Source organism: Ammospiza caudacuta, chromosome 16 (assembly GCF_027887145.1).
Source record: "Ammospiza caudacuta isolate bAmmCau1 chromosome 16, bAmmCau1.pri, whole genome shotgun sequence".
Lineage (NCBI taxonomy): Eukaryota > Metazoa > Chordata > Aves > Passeriformes > Passerellidae > Ammospiza > Ammospiza caudacuta.
This window is the reverse complement of record NC_080608.1, coordinates 12,067,471-12,089,049: the sequence shown is the minus strand read 5'-3', so window position 1 is coordinate 12,089,049 and position 21,579 is coordinate 12,067,471. Positions and strand designations below refer to the sequence as shown.

General features: G+C 57.0%; 1 protein-coding gene across 1 annotated transcript in view; it reads left to right on the top strand.

The window, feature by feature from the left end:
- Positions 1 to 6,736: 6,736 nt before the first annotated feature.
- Positions 6,737 to 21,579, top strand: part of PDGFRB (platelet derived growth factor receptor beta) — a 32,197-nt gene continuing 17,354 nt past the window's right edge. Inside the window, exons 1-3 of the mRNA XM_058815118.1 lie at positions 6,737 to 7,062; positions 20,102 to 20,178; positions 21,169 to 21,465. Coding sequence (XP_058671101.1) covers positions 20,130 to 20,178; positions 21,169 to 21,465 — 346 coding nt within the window. The 5' untranslated portion in view covers positions 6,737 to 7,062; positions 20,102 to 20,129. The remainder of the gene's footprint in view (positions 7,063 to 20,101; positions 20,179 to 21,168; positions 21,466 to 21,579) is intronic.

Sequence of the window (21,579 nt, the reverse complement as noted above, 5' to 3'; positions counted from 1 at the left end):
GCCCCAAGGGACCCCAGCATCCATGCCCCAGGAATAGGGTGCCTTGGGATGAACCTCTGTATTGAAAGTTGGCTGCACGAGGGGACAGGCTGGCCCATGTCACCTGCCCTGTCCCTACATTGGAGGACACCAAGTTCTTGCTCTGAATGGCATTTTCCTGTGCCCAGCAGCAGCATCTGCCTCTTTGGAAAAGAGGAGCTGGTGGAGGCTCGGGTTCTGCATTTTCCTTCATCCCAGGGCAAGCCCACCCCTCCAATCCCGAGAGCAAAGCTCAGCCCAGCCTCAGGGAGCAGGACAGATGGGCAGACTCTGTGTGCAGGGAGAATGGACACCATGAACACCACTGGGAGTACCTGGGCTGACACATCTCCAGGGGGCTCACAGCCCTGCAGAGCTCCTCTTTGCAGCAAGAGGAGCAGCCCACCTGTTTTCTCTCCTAAGAAAGCAAAACCATACCCATATGCTGGTGATAGGGAAAATCAAGCAGAAAGGGGACACCTTAAAGCTCTGTCTGCCCGCAAGGTGGGAGGTGCCAGCCACAAACACCCGAGCAGAGATCACCCACTCGTCACCTGTCAGGCCAGACACACCTGCACCCCAGAGACCCTTGGGTGACACACTGTCCAGAAACCCTCACCACAGGAACCTCGGCAGCCAGGACTCTCGGCCCCACTGCTGGCTGATGTCCCCCTCCCTGCCAGTGTCACACTCCAGCTACACTGGCCACCACTGCAGCCACAGCTGTCATTTGCAGGCTGGTTTTTTCTCTTCAGTCAGAAGCAGAGTCTACAGAGGTTTCAAGAGTGTGTTTTGCCTCTTCCTCTCTGTGTCACCCCCAGGAACCTCATCCCATTGGTCTAGCCCCAGTTCTACCTGAAACTGGGTGCACATATTCCCCTGTGCTAAATCCACTTCCTGCAAGGGTGGGTGCCAGGATGAGATGGAGGGGACAGGGGTAGGAGGTGAGGGGTCTGGTTTATGAGGACAGAGAAGGGTAAACCCCCAGCAATGGGAAATCACCCCCAGAGCTGGCATCACTTGGGTTCTGCCTCCCCAAACCTGGCATGGCTGGAGGCACCAGGAGAGGTGAGCACTTTGCAGCATCCCCGGGTCCCCAGCCCCTTGCTCAGCCTTGTCCCAGGTCCCTCCCTCGTGACAAAGGTGGCTGTCATGACTGTCCCACCCAGTGATGATCTCAGCTCAGCACTCAGCTCACATTGCTTGATGTGCCATATAACCCCATCTATCCTGGATTTTCCCCAAGATCTCAGGACAGCCATGGCTCTGTGCAAACTAGAGTCAAGGCCACCCTACTCCTCCTCTTCCTCCCATCAGCAAAGATGCTGAGGAAGTGGGGGAAAAACAAAGAAGAAAATTCCCCCTGAGCAGATGGTGGGAGGTACAGAGGAGCACAGGTGGCTCTTGGGTCCCATCCCGGGGGTGGCTGCATTTTAGGGACTGGGATCTTCCTGCCCCTGGCTGTTTCCTAAAGGCAGTGACAGGGAGCTCAGGCCCCCCTTGCCTTTTCCCAGCCTGTGGGGCCAATGCCAAGGGCTCAGGCAGCTGCTGGGGATGGGGGGGCTCAGGGGTCTGGGGCAGTGACCCACACCTGCATCCTCCCCAGGGGAGCAGGTTGGGCAGGGCACAGCATGGCCAGGTGCCCACTGACAGCTGAGCATGACCTCCTTCAGTGTGGGCAAAGGGGAGGACAATTAGGCCATAAAGATCCACCAACAGTAACTTCCCTCTTCTTCCTTTCTTTGACCCATTTACCACTGGTGGTGAAGCTCATGCTGGGGAGGAGCTGGATGAGGAGCTCTTCATGGGCTCCCCAAGGAGCATCTCAGCTGGGGCTGAAGGGGGCTGAGGGGGACCCTCAGTGCCTCGGGGTGCCACCTGCACTGGGGTCCCATGGGGGAGCAGATGACAGAGCGCCTGAGGGTCCCCAGCTGGGTGAGAGCAGGTGGCAGTAGCCCCTCCATCCATCCTAGAGACCCCCAGAAATGCACCCAACCTGGGGACCACCCCTAGTCCTTCAGACCGGGTATTCCCAGTAGAAACCAGGCAGGTGAAGCAGAGAGGGAGAGCAGTCAGGGCTCCCTGGCTGCTCCCTGGGGCTCGGCGCTGCTATCCATGATCGAGTGATGCCATCTCCTGGAAGGAGGAGGGCCGGGAGGTCCCTGGGGCCAGGCTGCACGCAGCCATCCCAGATGGAGCAGGGACACCATGCCATCAGCTCCTGCTCCCGTGGAGGAGGCACTCAGTATGGGAAACCAAGTCCTGCCTTGCCCCCAACTTGCTCTGAACCCCACCATGGTTTCTGCAGAAGTGGGAGATGCCCACAGAGAATCAAGTAGATGTCTCTGCTTGGTCCTCTTTTCTTCCACCACCTCCCCACTCACTCCAGCTCCTATTGCTTCCAAAGGCAAATCTGTGTCTTCAGACGAGCATATCCCAGAGCTGCATGGCCCCACTCCCATCCCAGTCCAGGCAGGACCTTTCAGTCATTCCCTAGCTCCTGAATGCCCCAAGAGTGACCCCTCCTCTCTGGCAATGGAGACATCAGTGCAACCCGCTCACAGAGGACAACCCCTGCCTCATCTCCCTCAGCCCCCCTGCAGACTCGTGCGTGGCTTTGGTTCTCCCCAGCAGCCTGAACCACCCCTGTGCTGTCACTTGTGTCCCCATGCTGAGGAGGGTCTGCAGAGCTGGTCCCCAGAGAGAGGGACCAGGACAGCCCAAATGGATGTGCCAGCACTGCTGCCACACAGCTCCCCTCTCCCCATCCAGTGATCCTCTTTGGGATCTGGATCAGCTTTCTTGGCAAATGCAAATGCCACAAACTGAGTGTTCTGAAGAGGGCACTGGGGACAGGGACACTGCTGGCACTGCTCCCCAGCCCGTGTGGGCCCTGCTCTCAGTGGGCTGGGGGTGTGATTCCCCCTGCTCTGGTGGGGAGCATCCTGCTTTCCCTCCTTGGCTGTGTTTCGGGCACGGGGTAAGCAGAGGGTTAACGATTCCCACGTTAAGTGGCTGCAGATGTGTGGGAAAGTCTGGGGCGAGCGGAGGCACCGCTATTAGTATTCACCCAGGAGCTGCCGCTGCCTCCCGGGGCTCTGCCGAGCACATTTCATACCAAGGTTCGTGCTGGGGGTGAGGAGGAGTGCGTGGGACGGGGTCGGAATGGCCCCGAGGTGGGGAAAGGCAGCGGGATAACATCGTCCTCTGGCTGCTGCCTCCCCCAAGTGCCCCAGGAGTGTAGGGAAGGGGCCAGCCCCATAGGGACACAGCACCACACATGTGTACAGCCCAGAGTTACCTCCTGGCACCACTGGCACCCTGTGGTGTCCATGACTGTCCAGCACTGGGGTTTCCAGTGCTGCAGGAATGTTCCCACTGGTGGGGAATGCTGCAGGATAGTCCCCAGGATGCTCCCCATCATGTTATGGGCGTACACTCACTTTGGAAGAAGCCCAAAGTCTGCCTCCCCTTCCTCCCTGGGCACTGGTGTCACCCACCCAGTCCCAGCAGGACCACACACACACAGGGTACAGGCTCCTCTGAACACCAGGGCACAGCTTTAGAGATGCTGGATGAATCCCCAGTGCAGCTCCCTGCAGGAGCTGGATGCAACCAGGAGCATGTGCTGGCAGCTGCCACGCCAGATGTGCTGCCCAGATGTGGGGCTGTGCTCCCTGGCACCCACCACTCCTCTCTTGTGGTCTGTGGCTTGACACCACTTCAGAGCAATGCTGGAATTCCTGGGCTGACTTGGAATTGATAGAGACTCTGAAAAACTGAAGCTGTAGCAAATCTGGCCCTCATCAAACCTTCAGAGAAGTGGGGTAGGCCAACATCTGCTGCTCCTGTACCTGCCTGTCACCAGCTGGTGCACAGTACCTGTTGCTGGCTCCAGCATGGCTATTTCCACCATTGTCTTGGGTACCTGGTCTCTCTCCTTTATGCCAGGGTTGGGATATGGGCTTTTCTCTGGGTCCCAGCTCTGCCTGGGATGGGGCAGGAGTCTGGAGAGCTGCTTTGATCCATGTGATGCCAGAGCAGACCTTGGAATGTCCTGTCTCAGTGGCTGGTTTCCCTACCAGAGATGCTGCTCTACATGACCCCAAGCCCCCATTATCACTTAACAATGCTCACTGAAGCTGGAAATCTCAGCTGAGAGGGGTCTGGCATCCCACACCGCAGCTGTCCCAGCCCCAGGGGGACCACTGGGTCCTGCAGCACCACGAAGCACCAAAAATAGAGGTGAGCAGTGAAGGGCTGATGAGGCCAAAGCAGCAGAGCTGCTGCCCTCCACCCACACACTTGCACAGGCGAGTTCCTCTGGCTTTGGTGCTTCCTCTGAGCTGGCCTTTCCCAGGAGCTGCCGTAACCCCAGCGTGCTGTTCCTAAACAAAGTGTGCGCCTGTGGCTGCTCCCTGGGGATGCTCAGAGTGGGCTGACGTGTGCTTGCCGGGATGCTTTGGGCTCCCCAGGGCTCTCTCAGCATCCCCAAACAATGAATCCTGCCCTTTGCAGACTGGGAGGTTTTGTTTGCCAGATTCTTCCTGGTCCCAGCCTGGAGTGGGCATTGGGGCCATCTGTTTGCAAAGGACAGAGTGGGAAATATGTCCCACTTCAGGCTCAGGATGCTCTGCCCTCAAGCATGGTCTGTGTCAGCTTTTCCATGCCCTGCTCATCCCAGGTAGCCCATCCCCAGTTCAAGGGGCCCAGCAGGATTGCACCAGGGGGTTTCTCCCTCTCCCACTCTGCCTGGAGCAGTCACGTCCTCAGAGCAAGGACACTGCCAGGAAACAACTCTGCTGAACAATTCCCAGCAGCCCTTAGGTCCCCACACATGGACCCACCAGACACATCTTTTTGTCCCTTGGGAGAAGCCCTGGGAAGAGCCATGTGCACAGCACGTCCCCTCTGCCTCCTGCTCCCCACATGAGCTGCTCTCAGGCTCGCTGGCTCCATTTCTGCACAGGGGGGTGACAGGGCCCCTGACACAGGGCCACCACCAGGCCTGGAGCTGGGGGAATCCATCCAAGCCAGGCCTGCATCCCTCCTGCAGCTGTCCTGCTGCCAGGCATGGAGCTGGCACTCCAGCCCCATGCCATGAGTGGCACACAGGGATAACCTGGGTGCTGCAGCCTGGCTCTCCTCAGCCTCCACAGCTGCCCAGAATGAACACCTCCCCTCTGGTTTTCCATAGATACAAAGAAAACATGGAGATAATGTCAGATAAGCAGCAAATCTCTCGGGCTGGCCCAGCCAGGGAATCATTCCCTGTGGAATTGTGTAAGCATTTACTAGCTTGGCAGGAGGGAATGAGTCTGCCTTGCAAAAAAGGCAGAAACACAGATTTCAGCAGTGTTGTCATTATGGTGAGGGCTTTTTAATTCTTAAAAAGGAAAATTAAAGAAAGATGGGCAGGTATATTTTCAGGATAGCCAGTGCAGTTTTGCACTATTTCTTGTTTGGATCAGAGAGAAACAGAGAATGGTTATGTCTGTAAGATCATAGATTCCAACCCACCACTGCCATCTTCACCACTAAACCATGCCCCCAATGCCACATCTTTTTTAACAGTTCCAGGGATAGTGATTCCACCACTCCCCTTTGCAGCCTGTTCCAATGCCTGACCACCCTTTAGCATCCAAAAGATGAAAATGGTGGCAAGAGCTGATGGATCAAAGGGCAGTTTTCATCCTGTCCCTTGTTACAGTGCTAAAACAAATTGAAAAAAAAAATCCCTTCTGGACACATGATAATGTTCTGCCTACTGTAAGTTTCTCAGAAACTTGATTTGAACTCGTTAAGATGCTGGGAGGATTTATAGCTGGTTCATCACCTGGATTCCATCCCCCCCGGGCAGTAGGGGTGTAGGACATCTGAGATGATGCCACCTCTCCAGCTCTGTGCCCTCAGCAGCCCCAACAGCCCCAAATCCCCAGCCAAACCCACCCTCTGCTGCAGCATCAGTTGCAGAAGACCTTTTATCCCCCTTTCCAAAAATGAAGAAGAGTTGCAAGGGTGAGTTGGTGGCCCCCAAGGGGCAGTGGCCAGTCGGGGCCAGGGGCCAGGAGCTGCAGGACCAGCAGAGCCCAGCACAGGGAGGATCTGGGGGAGCACACGGAGTCAGTTCACTGCAGGCCTTCTTTAATAAAAACATGAGTCAGCTGCTGGCGTGGGCAGTGGATTTTCTAAACATCCCCTCATATCCTGAGAAAGGGAAAAAAAAAAAAAAAAAAGAAAACGGGAGGGGGGCTTGAGGGGAAAAAAGAGAAAGAAAATAAAAGAAAAAGAAAACAGGGGGAAAGGCCAGAATTGAAAGCAGACACAGGGAGAGAGCAGCTCCTTCCCTGCGGTTTAAGGAGGCGATAGTCGGGCTGCTCCGGGCTCCTTTTGTTCGCTGTTCTGGGCCCTCAGAGCTCGCCCCATCTCAGCCCGCAGCACAGCTCCCCTCTCCTTGCAGCCACTTTGGCTTCTCCTCCTTTTAATTTTTTTTTTTCACCCATCACCCTCGTCCGGCGGGCGTTAATCGCGAGTTGCGCTCCGCAAAGGGTCCCCACACAGGGTGGAGGGAGGAAGTCGGAGGAGCTCCGCTCCTCATTGGCGAAGCAGCCTCCCCCCTTCTCCTCCTCCCGAGGTCTCTTTTATTTATACACGCACGCACACACGCGTGCACATCCTCGGCCCCGGCTCCGAGCAGGCAGAGCCCCCTCCCAGCTGGGCCGGGGGCTGCTCAGGGCGCTGTGAGATGCACTAGAGCAGCAGAGCAGGGGCTTGGCTGCAGCCCAGCCTTGGCACAGCCTCGCCTCTCCTTTTGATTTTATTTGATTTTATTTTTTTTTTTCACTCCCCTCCTCCCTTCCACTTCATTTCTTTCTTTCCCTCTCTTTCGCCTTTAAGTGGAGAAGCCTTGCCAGCTGGGCAGGCTGGGAGGGCAGGGACAGCCTGAGCAGGCAGCAGATAGAGTTTGGAGGAGGAGAAGGAGGAATTTCGGAGCCTTCCCTTGGGACGTGCGGCGCTCACTCGGCTGGAGGGACCCTGCTCAAGGTAAGCTCTCATGTCGCCCACTCGGGGCTGACTCGCTTTCTCTGCCTCTCCAGATGGGACACGCCGTGCTGGAGCTGGTACAGCCCCGAAGGAGCCTGCCCTCCTGTCCCTGAGCCAGCCCGGCTGCTGGGAAGGGGCTTTGCTCCCCTCCAAGGGGCTGGCAGCCCGAAACACCCACCAGGCTCTGGGGAGATGGTGTGTGCTGGGAAACAGCTGAATTCTGCGGCATCCCATAGGAAAGAACATGGCATTAACTCTCACTGAGTCCTGGATTGGGACAGCTGAGAGGAGCACGGGGATGCTGTGGCTGTAGGACAGGGAGCAGGGACCCAGTGCAGCAGGAGTGGGGCCCGGGTGACCTCTGCTTCTCCCTGGATCAGGGGCTTGCCCTGGCTGGTGGGAGGGCTGGAGGGTGCACAGGGAAGAGGCTGCCCACCATGTCAGTGAGAAATCCTCAGAATGTGAGTGCAGAGCAGTGTCACCCCACTGCCAGCCTGTCCACACACACCCATGGTCATCCCTGACTGCAGGCTGCTCCAGGGACCCTGTCACCTCTGTTGTGCGCCATGGGGAGGGACACCTGCCAGCCCTGCCCAGGGTCTGTGCCTGCGAGTGCTGGGCACTGGAGAGGGCAGAGATTGGTAAAACCCTATTAGGCAGGGATGTGGGCAACTATGCTGTCCTCAAAGCACAAGAGCTGAGAGCCTCCAGCAGGGCAGAGCTGGTCTGCAGTGAGGCTCTGATAGCCCAGGGACAGGGGTGAGCATGACCTGCAGGGCTTTGGTGCTCACAGTGGGCTCAGAGCATCCAGCTCCTGCACTCACCTGCCAACTGGGAGTCATTCATTGTGGTGGACAAGGATGTTGTGCTTCTCCATCCTGGTCCCAGAGCAAGTGGGGTTTATGCTAAAGCATGGGCAAATAGCTTAAAGTAGTTGGTCTGGTGTGCAAACCCTGTGCTGGCAGAGGCTTGGCATTCCCAAATCTTTTCAGGTCTCACATTGATGACAAGGATTAGCAATGTTGAGACCCAGTGCTTCCCAGAGGGCATTGAGGGGTGGCTGGGAGGTCATTTCCCCCTAAGCACCCTGCAGGACAAGATACTTGCTCTCCCATGACTCTTGGGAAATAAGTGAGTTTCATGTGGTCACCGTGATCTGGTGTCAAGGACGTGGCCAGGCTGGCTTGGAGGGGGAGCTGCCAGGCAGCTGCCCTGGTTGGCAGCCCTGACATGAAGCTTGGAGTCACTCCTTGACAGGGACGTCACCCAAGCTTGGGTGTGCTCTGGCTGCTGTGGCAGCCACCAGCCCTGGGCAGTGTCCCTGAGCCCAGGAACCACCCCTGAATCAGTCAGTGCATCAGGAGGGATCAGTGTTTGGGGCAAGCACCAAGTCACAGCAACCCCACTGCAGCATGCACAGGGCTCTTCTCTCTTCCTAAAGCTGCTGTCCCTTCCTCCAGCTCAGGAGCACGGAGGGAGAGCAGGCCAGGAGACAACAGACACCCAACTCCCAGTCCCTGGATCACCTCCTGCATTCCTGCCCAGGACTGGGAGTGGGGGGTGCCATGGTCAGTGTGCAGCAAGCATGGCCAGCTGTAGTTGTGCAGGCTGGGAGAAGTTAACCATGGCTTATTGTCCAGTCCTGGGCACATCTTGTGTGTTCTGCAGGGCTCTGGCCTGGGCTTGGTCCTGTACAATCCCTGCATGAACCACCTGGTTGGTGGCTGAGCACACATTCTCACCCTGGGGTAGCACCAAGCTGGGCGTGCATGGCAGTGTGGGAGGATCCCAGGAGCTGCAGCAGAGCCCAGAACCAACCAGAGTGGCTGTAGGGGACACAAACCAGGCTGCAGCAGGGTGCCAGGAAAGCCAAGGTGTTCCTGAGGGATGTGCTGGAAGATGCATGGCTGGAGGCAGCTTAGAGAGGCAGGGTGGAGGGAGCAGCTCCTCCCCAGCTCCAGGTGCTTCGGCAGGGACAGACATGGAGTGGATGGGCTCAGGGACAGACATGGAGTGGATGGGCTCAGGTACAGCAGTGAGGATGATGAGAAGTCCAGAAGAAGCTGCAAAGGACTGGGAGAGGGGTTGAGGTGGGTTGTTGGTCACTGGGTGTTGTGGGAAGGTGACACACAGTCTTCATGCACAGGAAAAGTCATCACAGAGGGAAAAGAGCTTTTAGGGGAAATATCTGTAGGCTTAAAGACAGAAAGCTGAGTTCCTTCAGCCTCACAAGTCTCAAAGCACACGTCAGGGAAAGCTCTGGCTGGGAAGAATGGGCACAGGACAATGACACCATGATCTCTTTCAGCCTCATTTTTGATGGGTCTGGGACAGGATTTCCAAGGCATTCAGAACAACACCTTCAGGAAGAGGAGAGCACTGAGCCTGTCTGCAGGAGCACAGCAAGACAGGATTGTGGCATTGAACACCAGAGTAAAGCTGAGATTGAGAAATGCTCTCCAGCTGTGGGAGTGATGCCACGCAAAAAGAGACCATGGTGGCTGGATGTGGCTTTGGCCAAATGTCCAGCTGCTGCCAGAGGCTCCAGGCAGGGACTTCTCTGCCTGGTCCTCAAGGTTCCTTTGGCCTTGGTGTGTGATGGGAAGTGGGATGGGGTTGCAGTGCTGTCCACAGTGTGTGATGGGGTTGCAGTGCTGCCCACAGTGTCAGGCTCCAGCAAAGCCCCTTCCTGGGATATGGTGGCAGAGGTCAGGGAGCAGAGGGGCCGTGCTGAGCCCCAGGGGAGCCCTGGCAGCTGGGGCTGCCTTTGACCCAGAGCTGTAAGGAGCTGGGACCATGTGGGCTTGGCTGGGTCTGTCCTATCCCTGCAAGGCAGGATTGGAGCTGAACCCTTCGTGGAGTTTGTTTGTTTGTACTTTAACCAAGGGAAAGAAATCCCCTGGAGAGGAGCTGCAGGGGGAGGGTCCAGGCTGGGCATTGTTTCCTGAGGGGCTGGAGCAGCTCCAGGAGGCTCCTTCCGCTCCGCCAGGCAAATTGGACATAACGAGGCTGGGTTTAGGGGTCGTGCTCCCCCTCCTCCTCCTCCTCTCCCCCATTGCCTGATTAGGGTTCCCAAGCTCAGCTCACCTCTGTCCTGTTCTGCTGCCACTCAGACACCTCCTCCTGGAAGGGCAGCACGTTCCAGCACCACGGGGAGCCCAGAGCAGCCCCAGCTGTGACAGGGACACAGAGGGGTGCTGGCAAGGCCCATGTGCTGAGCAAGGGGGTCCCTTGGGCCCAGTGTCCCCCTGTGTGGTCACAGGAGCTGTGCAGTGATGGATGCCCCTCACACCCTGCTGTTCCAACATCCCTGGGTGCACACCAGGCTGTGGCACACCCTGGTCTGTGTGTGCAACCTTCCCTGGCAACCACAACCTGCAGAACCAGAGGACCATGGTGTGTGGAGCCTGTGCAGGGAGCTCACAGAACTCCCACAGAAAGACTGATGCCAGCAGAGCCAGGGCAGGGCAGTGTGTGGTGTTTGTCCTGGACCCATGGATGGACTTATCCTCCCCAGGCCATGCCTGCAGGGTCACCTGCTTATCCATCCAGCAATTGACTCACACTCTTCCTGAGGCTCAGCAGGAGCCAGTGTGTGATGGAGCTGGTGGGAAGCTGTTGGGGTGCAGGAGCTGGGGCAGTAAGGGGTTGGAGAATGCAGGGATGTATCAGGGCACTGCACTAATTGCTAAACCCTGGAAATGCACCAGGAAACAGATGGAGCACCTTCTCCAGCCCCTTCTCCCTGCTGTGGAAGGGCAGGTTGGGCAGCACAGGGGTGATGCTCCTGAAGCAGCAGGGGATGGCCGGTGCTGCTCCTCAGCCCCTCTGCCTTCCCCCTTCCAGCCCAGCTCCCATGTGAAAGAGGCTGTGACTGAAATCTTAATGCTACCAAGAGCCAGCAATTGGCACCAATTAAATTGCTACATTCATGTTTGAATTGCTTTAACTGGCGAGACACACTGTCTTATTTATACAAAAAATATGTTTGCTTGTGGGTTTGTCTGAACCAGTGCCAGCAGAAAATGCACCATTTCAAGGCCTGTGCTCTGCAAGCTCATTCTCCTCTTCCAAACTGGAAGTCACCTTGGTTTCAGCCTTTGCCAGTCAATGGTGGCAGAACAGAAACACTGCTTTGCTCGGGGCTGGGCACTGCAGGCACCACGAGAGGGTCCCCTCCTCTCTGCCCACAGGCAGTGCCAAGTTTCCTTCTCCAGCCTGGGAGCTGTTTGGGAGAATATGGTCTGATTCAGGAGCAGGACTCGCTGTCCAGTTAAAAGCTGCACTCAGGGGGAGGGCAGGGGGTTCTGGCAGCTGCTGGTGCCAAGTCCTGCCTCAGCTTCTCCTCTGGAGGTTCTGTCAGGTTTTGGGGGTAGGGGCTGTTAGCAGAGCATGGGGGCAGAGGGGAGCTGATTTCTGATTTGTGACTGAGAGGGGAAGTTATAAAGAACCCTGCCTGCAGGTTGGCAAAAATGGTTTACCCTGCCTGGGCAGAGCATGCAGGATGGGATTATCTGTCTCTGCAGTCCTGGTGCCAATGCCACCATCCTGATCTTCCTGCCCCATGCAGGAGGGGTCAGAATCAGCTCACAGCACCCAGAGCTGCACCACAAGTTGCATTTTGCTCCCTCTCAGAAATCCAGAAAAAGGCCAGACAAAAAATCCCTCTGAAAGCAGCCTCTGCCCTTCACACCCAGCACTGGCTGCCTCCATCCTTTCCCACCCTGGCTACAGTGCCAGGCTCCTCTGCAGCTCCTGCAGACAGGCACAGGGTGCCCTGACCACAGACATGGTGAGTGCATAATCCCAGCCACGAGAGCCTAAACCCCCAGAACAAAGCAATTTAGCTCGGGTCCCTGGGAGGCAGCTGGGAGGAGCTGGTGCAGCCACGGAGATTATCTCCTCCTTCTCCACAGATCTCAGGGAAATGCTCACAAGAGGATCAGGTTGCTCAGCCTTTGCTGGGGTGTTGGACTGGTAAGACCTCAACACTCTGCCTGCTCCTGGGGCTTTGCAAAGCCCCTACATCCAACTGGGACTTTGGATGGTTCTTTTTCTCATCCTGCCTCCGTTGCTCTCCCCTCACAGCTTATTAATGGTTAATTAGAGCCAGCTGGGAGCTTTGGCTCCAGCCCTGGCCCCACCAGAGCAGCCCCCCTGGGTCAGTGGCTGTGAGCAGGTGATGGAGGTGCTGACTGGCTGGGGGCTGCTCTCCTCCCTGTGCAGACACCAGCAGAGAGCTTCCCTTGAATCACCATGGGAAGGCAGTCAGGGATTTCTGGCAGCCCCTGGGGATGCCAGGACAAGGGATAAGAAGCCAAGATAATCCCTGATCTTGGTTCCATGTTCCCTGCTTCCCTCATTCTCTGCTCTGGTGGGGAGAAGCAGCAAACAGCCCCTATCCAATCTGACATGCCCAGGAGCTGGGACCCCTAAATGTGCCAGTTTGGGGGTGGAGGGGTAGGAGAGCTGAGTCACTCAGCCAGCCCCAAGGCTTTGCTGTCCAGTTGGAGCAGCCAGGAGGAGGCAGGGAGATGTGTGGGTCCTGGTTTGGGTCCCTGCAGCAATGTTCATAACTGACATTGCTCACATGCCTGTGAAGCAGCGTGGTGTGTTCTCCCAAAAATGTCTTTGCTGTCACGAGTAATAGAAAAATTATGGGATTGTCATGGACGGCCCTGTGCTGGGTATTTTAAAACATATATTGGAAAAGAGCACTGGGAAGGGCTGAAATGCTCCCAAGGGCCACACTGCACTACAAGGGGTGAGCCCTGAGTCTGCACAGGGCTGCTCCCCCACCCAAGAGCATCCCCAGACATGCACAATGCCAGACTTAGGGCTGTGCTCCAAAACACTGCCCAGCCTCCAGCAGCACCCCAGAGCAGTCCCAGCCCCACCACGGCCCTGGCACACATTGTCTGCCCCAGGGACACTGAAGTGGGCAGGATTTGATCCGGGTGAGAAGCAGGGGGTGCACCAAGGGACAGCTGGGCATTGCCTGGCGCGTGGCAGGGGCAACCCCTCCCTCCTTGCCCAGGCCCAGGTGAAGCCTGGTCCTCACCCAGGGCTTTCCCACAGTCCAGGCCAGGCTTGCAGGCCCTGGGGAGCAGCCCACGGGGTCTGGCCTTTCCTCTGACAGCGGAAGCAGGGGAGCATGCGCAGCTGAAAGGGCCATGGATACCATCCCTGGGGCTGGGGGATTATTTATAACACTGGCACCTCTCCAAACAGATGTTTCTTTTTATTCTGAACTTGCACTAAATGGGTCACTCGTTTCCTCCGTCTCCCATGGGTTTAGAGCAGAGGGGGAGAGAGGAGGGGATATGGGTGAGAGTGCAGGGCTCGCCCTGCTCCCACGTCCCTCTGTGCTGGCTCCTCACAGTGTCGTGGAGAGCCCGTGGCTGGAGATTTGCTGGGTTCTGTGCGTGGACATTGTGGTCCCCCCTTGCTCAGAGCGGGAGGATGGCTGTGGTCAGACAGGGCTCCGTGGGGCTCCCCATCCCATTCCTCACGTGGCTGACCCCAGGGCAGCTGAATCACTCTGCTGGGGCTCAGTGTGGACTTGTCATCCCCCCTGGCAGCCTCCCTCCCCTGCTTCAGGGTCACAGTCCTCGTTTTCAGCTTTCTGTCAAAGCCTGTGTCAGGGCAGGGTGCCCTGGAGGAGGCTGGGTGTGCCACCTCGTGTGCTGGCATCTGCTGCATGCAGGACCCTCATGACAACACAGCCACGTTCTCCAGATGACACTGAGGCTGGGGGGTCCTGGGCAGGGGCTTTGGTCATGTCAGATCTGCTCCCTGATGCAGAGGTCATCAGGAGAGCCAACCCCTCCTGTGGGCACAGTGTCCCTGGGCTCATCCCTCAGCTCATCCCCAGAGGTGGCATCTGCCCATGCTTCTCCTGTCTCCTGGAGAGCTCAGTCCCTACCAAGGCTGGGCTTTAATCACATCTTCACAGCCAAGGAGCTCTCACAAAACCACTCAGAGGGTTTTGGCATAGTGACACTCCCTGTGCTTGCAAAACTTCACCTCTCCCATCCTGAAACACGCCCAGATCCAGCACACTGCCAGCAGGTACCCAGGCTCTCAGCATCCCCCGGTCTCACAGTGTCTGGGGAAAGCTTTGGGGCCCGCTGGGCACTGGCAGGTGGCCAGGTGAGGAGGGGTTTGCCCCCAGGTGTTCATCCTGGGGCAGGGATGGTCTGTGGGATGCAGGGACTCCCCAGCCCTGCTGCTCCTCAGTCTGGTTTCAGATTTCCTACCCCTGTGTTTTATCAGCAGCTGTTTATGGGCCTTGGGATGACAAGCTCCCCATGTGTGTGCCCTGCCTAATTCCAGCCTTTTGCTGGGAAAAAGAAAAAGGGCTCTGTGATGATAATCTGGCCTGTGAGTAAACATGGTGTCATGGGAGCCAAGGGACCCCAGAGGAGAGATGTTGCAACTCTGGACAATTCCAGCCAAGGGAAAAAAAAAGCCAACAACCACTCAGTTTTATTTAGATTAAAGGGTGGGAAAGAAGCAGTTGCAGAGGCCAGAGGGAGGGTGGCAGAGGAAAACAGGACAAGCCAAGGAGTTTCACTGCAGGACAAGCAGGGTTTGGGTTTCAGGGGTCATCAGCCTTTGCTCGGGGAGCTTTTTGCCTTCAGAAGCGGGGGATGGTGTCCATGGTGTCCCCCCTCCTCCTGCCAGGAATGCCTTTGCTCCCTGGCTGTGAGTGGTATTGATCATAGGATCCATGGAGGGAATTTTTTATTGCATATGGGCACCCATGATCTCACTTAATGACTCAGATGTGATTAGACAGAGAAGAAATAAAGTATATTTGACTTCCCGCTAATTTGCACCAGATGTCCCTTGCCTGTTTGGCAGGACAGCGGGCCATCAAGCATTGTGGGAGCGCCTGGAAGCGCAGCCCTGCAAGAAAAGGGGCTAGAAATAGAAATCCAGAGGAAGGGAAAGGATTGGCAGCTGTGTGAGAGCTCCTTCCCAGTCAGACCAGATGCCCTCGTGGGCAGGGCCAGCATCCAGCACCCCTGCCCAGCACCACAGGAGCAGCAGTGAGGGCAAGGAGAGCAGAGGGAAGAGCGACGTGGGCAATGGATGCAGGAATTGCCCCTGGAAAGAAAAAATAGAGTTTGCTGAGGGGGGGCTGTGCACCCTGATTTCCAGCACACAGTGCATTCCCTGACTGGTGACTAATGGTCAGTAGGGAGCAGAGCTCCTGCCAAGGTGGCTCTCAGGGTGACTGTGGCTGCTCTCCCTCTCCCCAGCATGCTGAGCCATCCCTTTGCCTGTGCACCAGCTCTGCAGGCTGGTTCTCAGCTCCCTCAGCTCTGGGGGTGCTTGTGGGATCCCCACACACACACACTGGTTCTGCACAGGGCACTGGCTGTGGAGAGGCAAGAAACATGGGCTGGGTGGGCTGGGAGGAGGGCAGTGGACTGGGAGAACACCCTTGTGTTCCTAACCCATCCTTGTGTTCCTAACCCATCCTTGGTGTTCCTAACCCATCCTCTTCCATGGTTTATGATGTTTACAGGACTGGAAACACCCCTGCCCTACATGATCCATGCTTGGGGATGGGCCGTGCCATGCAGTGGCTGCCATGTGTGCTCTGACAGGTGCTGGGAGACACTCAGCGAGCAACTGCACAAAAAAGGGGGTTCAGAGTATGGCAGGGCACACAGAGCAAAGTCAGAGGAAATTCTTGCCTTGTAACCCAAGAATAGTGAAGATTGAACCCACACAGCATATTTTGGGCATTAGCAAAGGCATTTTAGGCTTACTAGCATTCTTAAGCAAGAGAGAGGTCTGGAGTAGGGGAACATTATGAATCAGCAAGGTCTGGTGATGCTTGAGCTGCTTAGCAGGGCACTCTGAGGTGCAAGGAGCAGTAGAGGTGGCTCTCTAAATTCAGGTGGTACCATCCCCAGCAGAGGCTGGATGCAGCAATCCTTGTATCCACACTCCTGGGTGTTGCCCTGCTCCTGCTGCAGAAATTCCTGTCCCAGTTCATCAGCCACAGAGGCATCAGCCCCAGCCCTGAGCTGAGGAGGGACTGCGAGAGGAGGCAGAGGAGAAAGCTCAGCTGTCATCCGAGCTGGGATGCAGGAGAAACGGGAGCAGGCTGCTCTGGGAAAGCTGTGCAGTCATGGGATGGGGAATCATGAGACTTGAATCTGGTCCTGGTGTGGCGTGGCCCTGGCCATGGCCCTGGCCGTGCTGCTTGACCTTTGCTCTGGCCCTGTCACCCGTGTCCTGTCTGTGGGGTCACAGGGCTCTGATGGCCTGTGCTCAGTGCTGCTCTGGGGTGTTGGGGTGACCCCTTTTATTCCATCCCCCCTGCAAGAGCACAAGGCTAGAGATGCTCAAGCAGGATTCCAGCAGTGCCTGACCTCATCCAGCCCTGGGACACTCCTTTGCCAGCTGGGGAAGCCAGCAGCCCCAGGGTTGGCTCAGCTCTCCTCATCTCTGCTGCAAACTCCGCTCTGCTCTGCCAGGCTGCTGTGATTACAGAGGGGAGATAAGGACAGGCAGTGTCTGTGTCACCAGGCAGGGACAGTTGCCTGTATCTGTGTCTTGTTTGGACTCCAGACTCTCCCAGACGCTCTCAGTCCAGCAGTGCCCAGCTCTGGCCTCACTGGGGGTGAGCAGGGACGTGCCAGCTGCTGGGACCAGCCTCCCCCACGGCACTTGGCCAGGCCCCAGCGTGGCCCCAGGACCTGAGCCCTGGTGGAGCTGAGCCCCTGGGGACACAGCCACCCCACAGGCATGTGGGGCTGCGTGTGCTGTGGGGCTGTGTTACCCCATTGCCCTGCTCCTGCTGCAGCCAGCCCCGCCAGCCAGCCGACCTCCTGTCTCCTCTCCCAGCCAAATTCCTCCTTTAGAATAATAAACAGTGTGGCTCAAGAGAAAGGCTCCTTTCCCTGCCTGGCTAGGACTGGTTTGCCTTCACATGGAGGAGCTGGAGAGGGGCAGAGGGAAGGACTGTACCAGTGCTGGCAGGGAGGGAGCTCTGTGGTGATGGGGATGGAGAGCTGGGACAGCACCTTGGTGGCTCTGCAGGTTGGGAGGCTGCCACAGAGCTGCAGGGCTGAGTGAAGGTGCTGGACCTGGCATTGCTGCAGGAGCTCCCTGGCCTTCGTGATTGTGCCTGGATGGGTGAAGGCAAAGGATCCCATGGCTTGGAAATACTCATGTCCTGGCTTGTGGGAAGGATGTAGGAGTCTGAGGAGTCTGTGGCACCCTGCTAACCCACAGAGGTGAGAGGAGGTCACCCAAGGCCACTGAGCATTGTGTAGGTGCCTGTGTTTAGGTCCCTGGGTGGGATAATGTCTGGGTGCCTGCTTCTGCACCACTGAGTGGGATTGCTCCTCCTCGTCTGGCACTCACAGTTCCTGCTAAGAACAAAAGCTGGGACTGAGGAGAGAAACAAGTGCTCTCAAAGCTGGCAGTGAGCTGGGTGCATTTGCATCCCTTGTGAGACGCCTGTGCTCACCCACATGTGCAAGCACACGTGTCCCCGTGCCAGGGAGGGACAGCCTTGTCCCTCTGTTCCTGCAGGACCGAGCTCAGCCAGCGGCTCTGAGTGTGCCTCTGCCCCGGCCGCAGCACACAAACAAGGGAGAGGTCAGCGCTCTCTGCGAGACGCTGCCACCCTCCCACTCTGCTTGGGAAGCATCTCCAAGAGAAATGCCTTTCTGCAAAAGCAGCAGCTTTATTAAAACCAGCTCTGAGCACAGCGCAGGCGGCCAGGGGCAGCAGGCGGAGGCTACGGGGCTCACAGAGCTCGCTGCAGCAGCACCCCTGCTAGCCCAGCACACCCCAGCTAGGCCAGGAACAGCATCTCTGCTAGCCCAGCACCCTGCTAGCCCAACACCAGCACCCCTGCTAGCCCAGCACACCCCAGCTAGGCTAGGAGCAGCAGCAGCACCCCTGCTAGCCCAGCGCTAGCCCAGCACTCTGCTAGCCCAGCACCCCTGCCACCCCAGCACTCCTGCTAGGCCAGGACCAGCACCCCTGCTAGCCCAGCACCCCTGCTAGCCCAGCACCTCTGCTAGCCCAGCTCCATCACCTCTACCAGCCCATCTCCATCACCCCTGCTAGCCCAGCCCCAGCCCCAGCACCCCCGCCAGCCCAGCCCCAGCACACACAGCCCTGCCAGCCCATCTCCATCACCCCTTCTAACCCGGCCCCAGCTCCATCACCCTGCCAGCCCAGCCCCAGCACACACAGCCCTGCCCATCTCCCTGCTCCAGCAGGCAGGGTTTGCCCGTCAGTGACCCTGCAGAGATCGCTGCTGCAGGTTGGAAGCTGTCTGTCTGTCTGTCTGTCTGTGTGGGATGCCCGGCTGCAGCAGGACTGGCAGTGACAGCCAGGGAGCTGCACAGGCAGATAAAAGCTGGGCATGAGCTTGGGAGGATCTTAGGGCTCACAGGCAGGTATCTGGGGGCTGAGGTGGTGAATGCAACCTGGCTTGGGCAGGCAGGCAGGGAGGGGTCAAAGGAGAGGATCCCAGTTGTCCTTACAACCTTGAACATTGAATAATGGATGAATCACACACCTCTGTAAAGGAGAATGGGGAAAGGAAGGTGATTGTTCTCATGGCAGTGCCTTGGGGGGCAGAGATTAGATTGTCCTCCTTCACTCTTCTGCAGCTCGGTGCTCTGAGGGTGGGTGCAGAGAGGTCACATTCATTTACAGCCTGAATTTCACCTCGGTCCTTTCATCCTACCCACCCCCATCTCTTGCCCTAAGTGCTCTTATCCCCTCTGGCAAACGAAGAGAGAGAAAGAGTTACAGGGATTTTTTCAGGAGGAGGGAGACGGACGCTGCTGAATAAGCTGGAGACCTGGAAGGATTTGTGGTAGATCAGACTTCTGTTGAGCCAAAGCAAGAGAATAATAAAAACATCTGACAAGCGCACGTCATTTAAAAACCATTTCCTCCTTAACATCAAGCAGGCCGGGAGGCCGCTCCAGGGCCAAGGCAGAGCTCAGTGAGAGCCTGGGGCTGCCTCAGCAGGTCCAGATTGCCACTACCCCTGCTCCAGCCTGGCAAGAGCTCCCCAGAGCCCTGCCAGCATCTCAGGGGGCTTCTCCTGGGGTCTGCCCTGGGAGGGGGCCCATGGCAGGGCAGCAGCTCAGCCTGGGCAGAGGTGGGAGGTTCAGCCCCATGCAGGAGCATCCCCGAGATCCCCAGTGAACTCATCTCCCCCAGGCACAGAGAAGCCTTTTCCTTTACTCTTCCTCTTGTCTGTGTGTTCATTTTGCTTTTCAGAAATGCTCCTTCCCACCCCTGCAGCACCACGGGGAGGGGTATCTGTCACCCCAATGCACAGGAGACACCCCTGCTCTTAGGGAGCTCTGGCCTCGTCTCCTTTGGCTCCCGCTTTGCATCAGGGAGGGCTTGAAAAGCTCTGTAGAAAGAACATTTCTTGAGAAATGTTGATTAGAAGAACTTTAAACTTTAAACTTTAAAAAACCCTCATAGATATTCTGTTAAATTTATGTATTTAAAAGTTAAATACAAGAAACTCGTTTTTTGGTGAAGTTTCTTCAGGCTTGTTGTGGTTTAACCCCAGCCAGCAACCAAATGCCATGACAAGGCTTCTTTTCTTTCATTGGAAGGAGCAAACAATGTGGGAGGGTTGCAAGGGGATCTGTTTTCTAGCAAGTTTTATCTCACAGTGACTGAGGGAAGAAAAACTAAGGAAAAAAGGCAAGTGGTAAAGCAGAGGAAGGGAGGGAGGGAGGAAGGCAGGGCTCTGCCGAGGGGGAGAGGCATTTCCAGCTGAGATGAGCAAAAGTTGACACAACTGCTGGAGCCTCCAGCAAAATCCCTGTTTACCAGTGGGAGAAGCCTTAGAAACTGCAGATCCAGCATGAGGGGGAAGCACCACTCCCCCAGGAGGGAAAGGCTGAAAACTGGAGAGATTGAAGGTTTCTGAGGTGGAGAAGTGAGGCCAGGGACCCCTGCCCAGGAGAGCCGAGGGACCCCTCCTGTGCTGAGTGCTGTGCTCATGTCACTTTGCTCCTGACAGGACTCGGACACCAAGCCCAGGGCCCAGCATGCCGTGCCCCGCTCTCAGGACGTGTCTCTGCCTCCTCATCCTCACTGGTGAGTGCTGTGCTGGGCAGGGTGTGTGATCCTGGGGGCTCACCTCGGGGTGAGGGGAGGGAAGGGGCAGTGCCATGGGGAGGCACTGGGGTGCACAGCGTGCCCCAGGCACATCTGTCCCTGCTCAGATCCCTGGGCTGACTCAGTCCTGTGCTGGGGTGGATGTGAGGCGCCCTCCTGCTTCATGGTGGGAGGAGGAGACCTCTCCACAGGCAGCAGTGCCAGGTGTGCTCAGACCTTCTTTAGCAGACACCTGAGAACCCACATTAGCTGGACACCCCACAGGGGGCATTTGGTCAGATCCCAAATATCCAACAGCCCCCCAGCAAGGCACCAGGGCTCCTGGCTGCACCTGGGCTATTCATATTCCTGCAAGTCCCTGGAGCTGTCCCCAGCTGTCCTGCCCATCTGTGGGGACACCAGAGGGGAATATGTCACAGCCCCATTGGGACATCTGGGCAGATGGTGAAGCAAGGAAGCTGGGAGAGACATGGGGAACCATACAGGAAGACCTTGCCTGCTCTATTGCTTCCAAAGGATTTCCTGCAAGTTTTTGCTTTCATTCCTTTTTCACTCTCTTGTAAACTGTCATTGTTTCAGCCTCATCTGGTCCTGTTTGACACTGTCTGTGTGGACAGGCAGCCAGAAGAACAAGGAATTGCCTCCTATCCTCCTTGGGGGTTCTCCACCCAATATTGCCACAGACAGCATGGGCTGCTTTGAACACTGCTGAATCCTGTCATGTCTGATTTGCTCTCCAGGCGGGGTTGTAGGAGGTACAGGGAATGAAGGTGACCCACCAAGGTCTGGACTGGCAGGACATTTTTGAGGAGACCGTAGGTTTGTCAGTGCTGATTACACTAGGGAAGGCAAACCCAGGAGAGTTATTTTTCAGTGTAAAGGCTGACACTGCAAAGCAAAGCCATTGCCATGAGGTGTGCTTCTCTGTGGATTGCAGAGCAATTCAGTTTGGTCTCACTTCTCTCTCAGGTCTGCTGGAGGTGACGTCTGGGGACCACAGGCTGCACATCGAACCCGGGGACACGGAGCTTGTCCTCAGCCTCCACAGCACCTTCTCCCTCCTGTGCTATGGGGACAGAGAGCTGCTCTGGGAACGGGAGGGGCAGCCCCTCAGTGCCTCGCTGGAGCACAGGGACGGTGTGTTTGTCAGCAATCTCACCCTCAGGAATGTGACAGGCCATCACACCGGGGAGTACACCTGCACCTACAGCCCTGAGCAGGCTCCAGAGCCAGCAGAGAGGAGAGCCCTCTACATCTATGTTCCAGGTAGGGGACAGCATGTCCTTGACTGTGGGTTTCCATGGAGTTTAGCAACCAGGAAAAAAAGGGCTTTGACTTATTGTTCTGTCTCCAAGCATCTGGAATCCCCAGATCCCTTCT